This window comes from Diceros bicornis, chromosome 27 (genome assembly GCF_020826845.1).
Source record: "Diceros bicornis minor isolate mBicDic1 chromosome 27, mDicBic1.mat.cur, whole genome shotgun sequence".
Classification (NCBI taxonomy): Eukaryota; Metazoa; Chordata; class Mammalia; order Perissodactyla; family Rhinocerotidae; genus Diceros; species Diceros bicornis.
In genome coordinates, this window is record NC_080766.1 from 36,724,101 (window position 1) to 36,733,397 (window position 9,297).

The following is a 9,297-nucleotide window of genomic DNA, read 5'->3' on the forward strand; positions in this document are numbered from 1 at the left end:
CAAAAGGTTTATTCCTGTATTGCAAATAAACCCCACTGACCAAACCCCCAAGTCACTTTTTCCTCGGCTGTTATGAAATCACCCACATAAATACATATAGTAATAAATACAAAAACAGAAAGGATTTTCTTTTTTTAGTCTTTGGTATATGGAGCTTTTCTCTTCTTTTCCCCCCACCTTCCCTAAGTGTTCTAAGCCCATTTCCTCATGGTCACATTATTCCTTTGGACACAAAAGCAGCCCAGAAGTAAACTTTGTGCCACGGGACCCCCGCATCAGTGGGCAGTCTGGGTCCTGGGGCCTTTAGGGGCTCAGGGAGGGACAGGCCCTGGGGACTCACACGTAGTCGTTCAGCCTGTACCCGCTGTGCGAGGCCGAGGTGGCCGAGGGGGCTCGGTTGTCCTTGTAGGCGTCGGGCGGCCGGTAGGCGGGCGCCGTGGCCGCGGCGGGCCTGGGCGGGTAGGGCCTGGAGGGCGCCTCGTCCTGGCAGGACAGGCAGAGCAGCGTGCCGCCGATGAGCGAGAGGGACGAGGCGATGAAGCCGAGGTACAGGGCCTGCCCCAGCTCGAACTTCATGCCGCTGGGCAGCAGCGGGTTGTAGAAGTTCTGCACCACGTCGTTGGTGGTCCAGGAGACGGCCACCATGCACAGGAGGCCGGCCAGGATGAAGAGCGCGCCGCCCAGCACCGCGAAGGTGGTCTTGGCGGGCGTGCCCTTGGCGCAGCGCGTGCACTTCATGCCCACCACGGCGCAGGCGCAGGCCAGGCCCGAGAGCAGGCAGGAGATGACCATGAGCGCCCGGGCCGCCTGCAGGTCGCGGGGCAGCGCCAGCAGCGAGCGGTAGATCTGGCACTGGTAGATGCCCGTGCTGTGCCACACGCACTCCATCCACAGCCCCTTCAGGTAGGACACGGCCGTCAGGATGTTGGTGCCCACGTGCGCCGTCCTGCGCCAGTGCGGTAGGATGGTGGTGATCAGCGTCCCCACCAGGCCCAGGAAGCTGAGCACGAAGCCCAGGAGCTGCACGGCCGTGTTGGCCATAGCCCCGCCGGCCGGCCGCGCTCGCTCAGGCGCCCGCCGGAGTCCTAATGAACGGGGGAGGCGGGGCAGGGCGAGAAAGGAAATGGGTTAAATATTATCTTGATGCATTCGTTTCTGCCACTGAAACTGAGTTTTCCATAGGCAGTTGGTACCACAGTTAACATATTTTTAAAAATAGTTTCTGAGACTTCATTGGATGAAAGAATAAGCCGCTTGTCTAAGACACTGTCCCTGGAAGGCCAGAACTGGAAGGGATGAGGGCAGAAATCTGGCTGGTCTGCCCTTCTCAAGGACCCCATAGAAGGGCACTCTAGAGCCCCCATTTCTGATCTCTCAGTACGTACCAACTGCGTGGGAAGTTCTACCTTATGTCTACCCTCAAACATTTCTGCTGCGTTGGAATCTCATTTCCTTCTATTCAGTCAGTAATCACTTCAGTTGTTAAATCAACAAATGGAATGACAAGTGTTAAAGTGTGTGCTGCTTATGACCTAGAAAATAGCCATAGACTACCTGTGAGGATGAAATGTTTTCTGAAAGTGGGCAACTTCCCTATGCACTCAGGTTGGGAGGGGTTTGGCCCCCATAGGCAGGTCAGACACTGCTTTCCAGAATCCCAGAGCTGGATGTGAACTTAGAGATTGTCCACTGACGCCAGGGGGCAGGAATGACCAAGGTCCCCAGCTCCTTAGGTGCTGCGGCCAGGACCACAAACCAGCAACCCTCTCCTCCAGGCGGGGCACCTCCCCTCACACCGCTCTGCAGAAGGGTGTGCTTGTTGCAAAATGAATGCTGCTGCTGGCTTTCAGAGATAGGGGCACACGGAGCCATTTCAGAGGTTTTAAAAAATTCTAACTATGGCAAAATCCAGAACAGTTTTTGGGGGCAAGGACCCAGCACCTATGTAGTACCAGGCATATGGGGGATACTCAGGAAATATTGGGAGAGAGGAAGGAGAGAGACGGGGAAGGAAGGAGGCAGGGAAAAGGATGGGAGGGAGAGAGGAAGGAAAAAGGAAGGGAGGGAGGGAGAGCAGAAGTACCCGAGTGGACATCTAGCTCCTCTCTCCTGCCTGGGGCAGGGTAAGGAGCAAAAGACGGAGAATCAGGTGTTCCGGGCATAGTGCCGCCCCTGCCTGCTGGGTGACTGGGGGCCTCTCTCTGGGTCTCAGCTTCCTCCTCTTAAAACGAAGGAGCTGGACCTCGTGGCCCCAAAGCGTCTTCTGGTTCTGAAGGGAGAAAAGGGAAGCTTCTTTGCTGATGACAAGTCACTTCAGCGTCCTAAACCGGCGAAGAATTCAGTAGGCTGCAGAGGAATGTTCTGCAATTAAGCGTGGGAAGGCTGTAGGGAGCAAAACATTTGCCGGCAGGGCATCTCCCCGGCAGTGCACATGCTCACCGCGATGGCCTGGGAGTCCCCCAGGCCTTCTTGTCTTTACTCCTGGGTCCGCTGTGAAGAAATCTCTTACTAAATCGCAGTGAAGGGTTTGGTTAGTAACACAAGTCATGCTTCCACTGGGGGCCTTTCTCATCATCTCGCTGGACTTAAAAATATATACAGGGCTTGAATGTCTTAGCATCGTAGGAGGTAATCCTTAGTTCTGTCCTGGTTAACAAACACACAGAACTAGATAACAAGGTGGTGCTGGGCAGGACGTGCAGTGGTCTGGTGGGAGGGCGAGGTTAGGGTTTTTGCTGGCATTTTAAATGATTATTTGTTCAGGACCCAGTTTTCTTCACACACACTGCGTGCTGATTGGCCACATGCGTCTTGCCACGATGCTGGCTTTCTTTAGGATCTGCACCAAGTCGTCTTCCCTCCGCTCAGCAAGCACCCACTCTGTGCAAGTGCTGGGCTCCGGGCTGGGGAGACCCCCACAGTCCCTGCTGCTCAGGGAAGGGTGGGGCCCAGCTTTCCTGTGGTCACTGCCAGGGAAGAGGCAGGTCCCAGGGGGGACCACTCTGATGTGTGGGGCCAGAGCTGCTGCTGCCGAGCTACGGGAAGCACTGGGCTCCTGAGCAGAGCTGACACCGAAAGCCCAATTTATCGGGTCTAAGTGATGCCAGGCGCCGAGCGCTGACATATGCTGCCCAGTATATTCCCCACAATAACCCAGAGAAGCAGCGACTGTTGCCATGCCTGTTTCACACATGGGAACACTGAGCAGGGGATGCAAGTTCTATGCCTGGCCTGGCTAGCATTTTCTGTGGTTTAATTCCTCCTTCAAACTCTGCCTTTCTCAAGTAAACAGGACTGAAGTTAGCGTGAGGGCCTGGAGTGGTATCATCAGTGTTTTCTGGGGAGTTGACTCTCCTCCCTCCCTGCAGACTTCCCAGAACATTAGCCTTGATCCTTTTGCAGTGGTTCAGGTAGCCAGGGTGATTCACTGTTCTGGTTTGCTGGGGACTGAGAGGTTGCCCAGCACCGGGGACTTCCAGTGCTGGGACTTTGGGACAGTCCCAGGCAAACCAGGACGGTCGGTTCCTCCGGGTAGCCTGGAGGCTGCAGACTTCTCCACATGGCCTCTGAGATCCTTCCAGTCCTGCCTGAGGCTGCCCCCAGGCTGATGCCCCCATAGGCTGTCCCTGGTCCAGGGCATTCCGAGGCTTCTCACAGCTCTTGCTTGTCAAGGTCAATCATTAAGTATACTGATCCTAAAGAATGCGGCATAAAACCTAAGGCTGCTTGACCCGGTTAGTCGAGGGAAGTGGACCAGAAGTTTATTGGAGGTCTAAATATTTATGGAGAGCAATGACTGCTAATTTTAGAAACCATTAGGTTGCTATTTTTGAACTTGCGCTAGAAGGATTTGCTAATTTAAGAAGTGAGTGTTAATGAGCCCCCAACTCCCAGACACCAGCTCCCCACCCCCTTCCTCTGTAGTTACCAGCAGCTGCTACTGGCATCAGGTCATAATTCAACTTCCCAACAACCACTTTTCACTTTGGGGCCGTTGGATGGAAAAACAACTTCAAATGAACGCATCTCCTTGGAAACCACATAAAACTCATCCCTGATGCTCCGGAAGGAACTTGCTCCAGCACGGCCTCCCAGGAGGGGTAGTGCGTGTGGGGCTTGACTGGGCGTGTTGAAGGCCTGCAACTGGCTTTACCTATGGGCTCCCCTTTTCCTGCAGATGTGTGTGCTTGTGGAAACATTTGCTGGAGAGATGTGAGTCCAAGACAAATACGGTTCTAAGAATCAAGTTCCAAAAAGACCTTGACAGGCTGGGTAGGCGGGGCTGACTGTAACAAGATGACGCATTCCAGGAATACATGTTGGGTCTTGCATTTGGGTTCACAGAACCCTCCAAGCACACCCCTGGGTGGGCAATAGGTGGCTTAGCTGCATGCGTGAGCAGGATTTAGGGCAGTGTTTCCCAACGAATGCTTCTTGGAACCCTGTGTTTGCTTTCGGCTGTCTCACGTGGAAGATGTAAATGCCAGGTAGGTTTGTGAAAAGCTGGTAACTGTAGGACTTCTTGATGCTCGTAATATGTAAATGTGCATTATGAATCTCCCAAAAAGGCTCCTGTATGGCATCTCCTAAACCTTTTTGACTAGAAACATCCTCCTCTCCCTTTCCCAAGAGACAACTTGAAGTCAAATCCCTTTGGCCAGTGGACTTAGAGGATGCAAGTCCCTTGAGAGTTGAATGGAGCAATGATGAGATGGTGTTGCTAAAAAAAAGGACAATTGGATTTTCAGGAAGGTGAACGAGCACAAACAGGAGGGCTAGCAGGATGCTCTGATTTGCCCCCAGCAGAGTCTCAGAAAACCCCAGGGCTGTAAAATAATGTGAAAATCTGCGAAGGGCAGCTGTGGAAAACACCAGAGCTGCTGTCAGCCCCTCCAACTGGATCTGGTTTTATGAGCACCAGATCTGAAAGGCAAGGGTTTTTTTTCCATATAAACTTTTATGTTGTCTCCTTCCTCTGTTGTCTGTGAGCTATATTTTTTTTTAAAGGAAAGAATGAAAAAAAAAAAAAGGCAGGAACCTATAGCACATGGTGGAGCTCTCTCTGTGGAGTTCGCCTCCCAGCCTGCCTGGACCCCAGCTGTGTCAACTCTGGAGCTTCATCTCCGAATTAGGCGTCATTTCAACAGCAGTGGCCCGTGGGGATAGCCTGGCCGGGAGAAGGGACACATGTGTTGTCTGCCTGGCCTCTGCTCCTGTTTTTCACTGTTCAGTGTCCCTGGGTCCCTACAGTGAATAGCTTTCCTGTGCACACACATGGCCCCTTTGTTCTTGCCCCCGACACTGCTGAAGGAGATGTCAGACATCGCATGGGAGCGGTGCAGGTAGTACACAGGGAAGCAGGGCACGAGATGGGTGTGTTAGAAGTTTCTTTACCCACAACCACCCTGGGCACTCTTGTTTGAGTGAAGAGTCAGATGATTTGGCCATTTGAGCCTCCTTTCAGCTTTTGACTACCCTGCAGTCAGAGCAGATTTGGAGCATTTGGGAACAGGCTGTCGGACACACGTCTGCCCCCAGGGCTCCTGACATGGTGTTGGCTCCATGGTGAAGACAGCTAAAAACTTTGCTTCCTAGAGCTTTACCAGGAAAATGAAGAGCTGCCTTTAAAGGAATGTGGTCATGGGACTTTGAAAGAATACAGAGTTGCCTCAACTTCGCTGGTCAGCAATTTAAGAATATGTCTGTTTCAAAAAACTGTATGTCCTTGCTGTCACTCCAGCCAGACTATCTCTTCATTATTGGGTAGATATTTAATAAATGCTAGAACTTGGGAACTAAGAATAAACACACAGGAGATTTGGATTCATCTAAATGAGAATTTAGCAAAACTACCCAACATGAGAAAAGAAAATGACTTTTATGCTATATCAGAATGAAATAACTCCAACTGGTATTCCCTAAATGCGTACTGGATACTGTGTTTCTTAATAATGTACAAAGCAAATGGGTCTCTTTCCTAGAAGCTTAGGTATACTCCGGAAGTGCTATTTTAGTACATCTTACACAAATATATAAGAATTATGAAAAATGATCAAGTAATACCTTGGAAAAACCATTTCATATTCATTTAGCATCCTAAAAACTGTGGGGGTTTTGGCTCTAAAAATGAAGTTTCCTTCATTACTATTCCAAACTTTCTGTAACTTTCCTTGGGTTATTTTCAGACTGGCAGGCATCTGTATTTTAAATTTATGAGAACTTCTGTGCCATCCACACACGGTGCAGAAGAATCTCAGTCTTTCTGAGAGGCAGAGACAGAATAATTGTATGGCTAACTTATTACTACCATGATGGTTTGGGCTTGCTAGAGTTATTCAGAAAAACCAATGTGAAATATCTTGCCCAAACCATATAGAAATGACAATTTATAGATTAAAATATTCCCCTCTCTTTTGGATGAGTAAAGAAAAATCTGTTTTTCATAACAAGAATTGGTTTTGGGAAAAGCTTGTGTTATTACAAATGAAAGTCATGGTATTTGGTTAAATGCTTGCAGAGGCCATTTTCAACTCAGCGAGACTGAACAAGTTATTGAATTAGTGAAAACTACAAGTTTAAGTCACCACGACCATAAAAATTCTAAACCATTTCCCAGGAGGCATTATCTCTCTAATTTCAACTCACCAAATTTCATTAGAATCCATTAACAATGCAGTAGATCAACATTTTAAAATGAAATTATTGAATTTCATTTAATAAAATATGCTGGTGCCTTTGCATAGCTGTTTTTCCTGAGAAGATAGTTGTGTAGATTTGCTATGTTGTTGTTTTTCATTTTTCAAGGTACAGGTGACTAAAAAACTGCTACACAAGAAAAATATTAGAAAAGTAAAAAAGCACAGGTTATAAGGATATTTTCTAAAGAATTAAATGATGATTAGATGACTAATAGTTAAGGTGTTCTATGGGAAAGCTTTATATAAGGGATGTTATGGGTTGAATTGTGTCCCCCCAAAAAGATTTGTTGAAGTCCTAACCCCCGGGTACCTCAGAATGTGACCTTATTTGGAAATAGGGTCGTTGCAAACATGCTTAATTAAGATGAGGTTATATTGGTGTAGGGTAGGCCCCTAAACCAATAAGACTGGTGTCTTTATAAGAAGATGGCTATGTGAAGACACAGAAATAGGGAGGATACCATGTGAAGACGGAGGCAAAGATCTGAGTGATGCATGTACAAGCCAAGGAATGCCAAGGATTGCCAGCAACCACTAGAAGCTAGGAGAGAGGCCTGGAACAGATTCTCCGTCAGAGTCCTCAGAGGGAACCAACCCTGCCAACACCTTGATTTCAGACTTCTGGCCTCCAGAACTGTGAGAGAATAAGTTTCTGTTGTTTTAAGCCACCTAGTTTGTGGTACTTTCTTATGGCAGCCTTAGGAAACCAATACAGGGACTAGCTGAATGGCAGCATGGGGAGTTAAAGCAAAAAGCACTCATGTCTGGATACAAGAAGTGGGTCCCCTTCCAGAACAGGCACTGAGAACGGTCTGGTGGCTTTGCATCTGTTGTGGAAAACAACAAAGCAGTGGTTAGCTTCATGTCCCAAAGTGTGCAGGGCAGAATCCAGGGAGAGGTTAGAGGACATGGAGAAGGAAGAATTTGGAAGGCCCTGTGTCCTTGTGAAAACTCAAGAGCGAGTGCCAACTGTAGTAAGCAACCCATACGGTGATCAAATGACTCAGCTTCTCCAGGTTGGAAAAGTGTAAGAATCCACTGATCCCTCAAAGAGTTTGGGGGCTCAGTTCTCCAGTCTGTATGAAATTGGCTGGGCTGACCTTTTCAGGCTGGATGTCTGGTTTTCTTAAATCAACATGTCTTGGTTTCATAGACCATAAAAACCCAAATTTGGGGTGCAGGCCAAGTTTGGATAAGACGACTCAGACAGCTGCCCAGGCTTTCCCTTGGAAATCCAGTAGAGCTCAGTGGGGCCTCCCTTTGCGTCTTCCATTAAAGCAGAAATGAAAACAAGCAACAGGACATTGTCCCAGCTGGGCTGGAAACCTCCATGAATAAGATAACTCTTCTCTGAATTTTGTAAGCCTGTGAAAATGATTTATTTGAGTACTGAACTGGGAATATGTTGCGGTAATTAAAAATGTGGTGTCAAATGAAAACCTAAGACTGAGATTTACTAATGCTAACTAAGATACAATTAAAAGTGATGTTTAAAGCTCATTCTCTGTAAGTTTAGCCTTTTGGGCCCAGGTGCACAGAAGCTGTTAGTTATTAATGGTAGGAGTAAAAACGATCACAGCTAAATTTACTGCGTGTTTACGATATGCCAGATATGTGCTAAGTGCTTTCATTGGCAGTAACTTATTTAAACCTTCAACAAATCTATGATGCGTGTGTTGTTGTCCTCATGTACAGATGGGAAAACTGAGGCTTAGAGAGGTTAAGTAATTTGTCCAAGGTCACACCTGGACTGAATCAGGGAGACCAAACAGGAGACTCTTGTGATCATCCAGGTAAGAGATGCTGGCAGTGACAAAGGTGGGTGCTGAGAAGAGGTTGGTTTCTAGATTCATGTGAAGGTGAGGCTGGTAGGGTTTGCTGATGGTTTAGCTGTGGGGTGTGAGAGACAGGTGTCAAACACAGCTCCAAGGTTTCTGTCTTGGGCAACTGGAAGAATGGAGTTGCTATTTATTGAGAGGTGAAGACAGTGGGAGGGGGGAGATCTGGGTTTGGTGGGTGAAGGGCAGAAAAGAGGAGTTTGTTTTGGATGTGTTGAGTTTGAGATGGCTGTCACCACTCAACACCACCAGCAGTTGGATATATAAGAGTGGAGTCCAGGGAGGGGACTGAACTAGAGAAGTCCATTTGTGACTCAACAGCATAGAGATGAGATTGAAAGCTGTGAGACTGGCTGAGAGCCCCAAGGGAGTAGGTATAGACAGGGAAGAGCAGGAGCCTGACCAGTGACTCCTCCAACATCAGAGATTGGGGTGATGAGGAGGAGCCAGCCATGGGGCATACGGAGTGGCAGGGGGCTGGGGGGAGGCAACCCAGAGGGAGAGTGGTGAGTGAGGCTAGAGTTCCAAGTTAGAGAGAGTGATCCACTGTCAAGTGTCAAGTGAAGTCATCAGATAAATAAGTCATCTGAGTACTGAGAAATGATCGCTGGATTTAGCAACATCAAGGAAATTGGAGACCTTGATAAGCACAGTTTCGGTGGAGTGATTGGAATGGGTTCAAGAGAGAATCAGAATAGGGGTACGTGAGCCCAGAGAATTCTTTCAAGGACTTGGACCATCAAGGGGAACCAGGAAATGAG

General features: G+C 48.5%; 1 protein-coding gene across 1 annotated transcript; it reads right to left on the reverse strand.

Annotated features, from left to right (window-relative positions):
- Nucleotides 1-246: 246 nt before the first annotated feature.
- Nucleotides 247-1,068, reverse strand: CLDN14 (claudin 14). Its single transcript, XM_058523404.1, has one exon. It carries the CDS (start codon nucleotides 1,039-1,041, stop codon nucleotides 337-339), a length of 705 nt encoding a protein of 234 aa, XP_058379387.1. The 5' UTR covers nucleotides 1,042-1,068; the 3' UTR covers nucleotides 247-336.
- Between the last annotated feature and the right edge of the window lie 8,229 nt (nucleotides 1,069-9,297).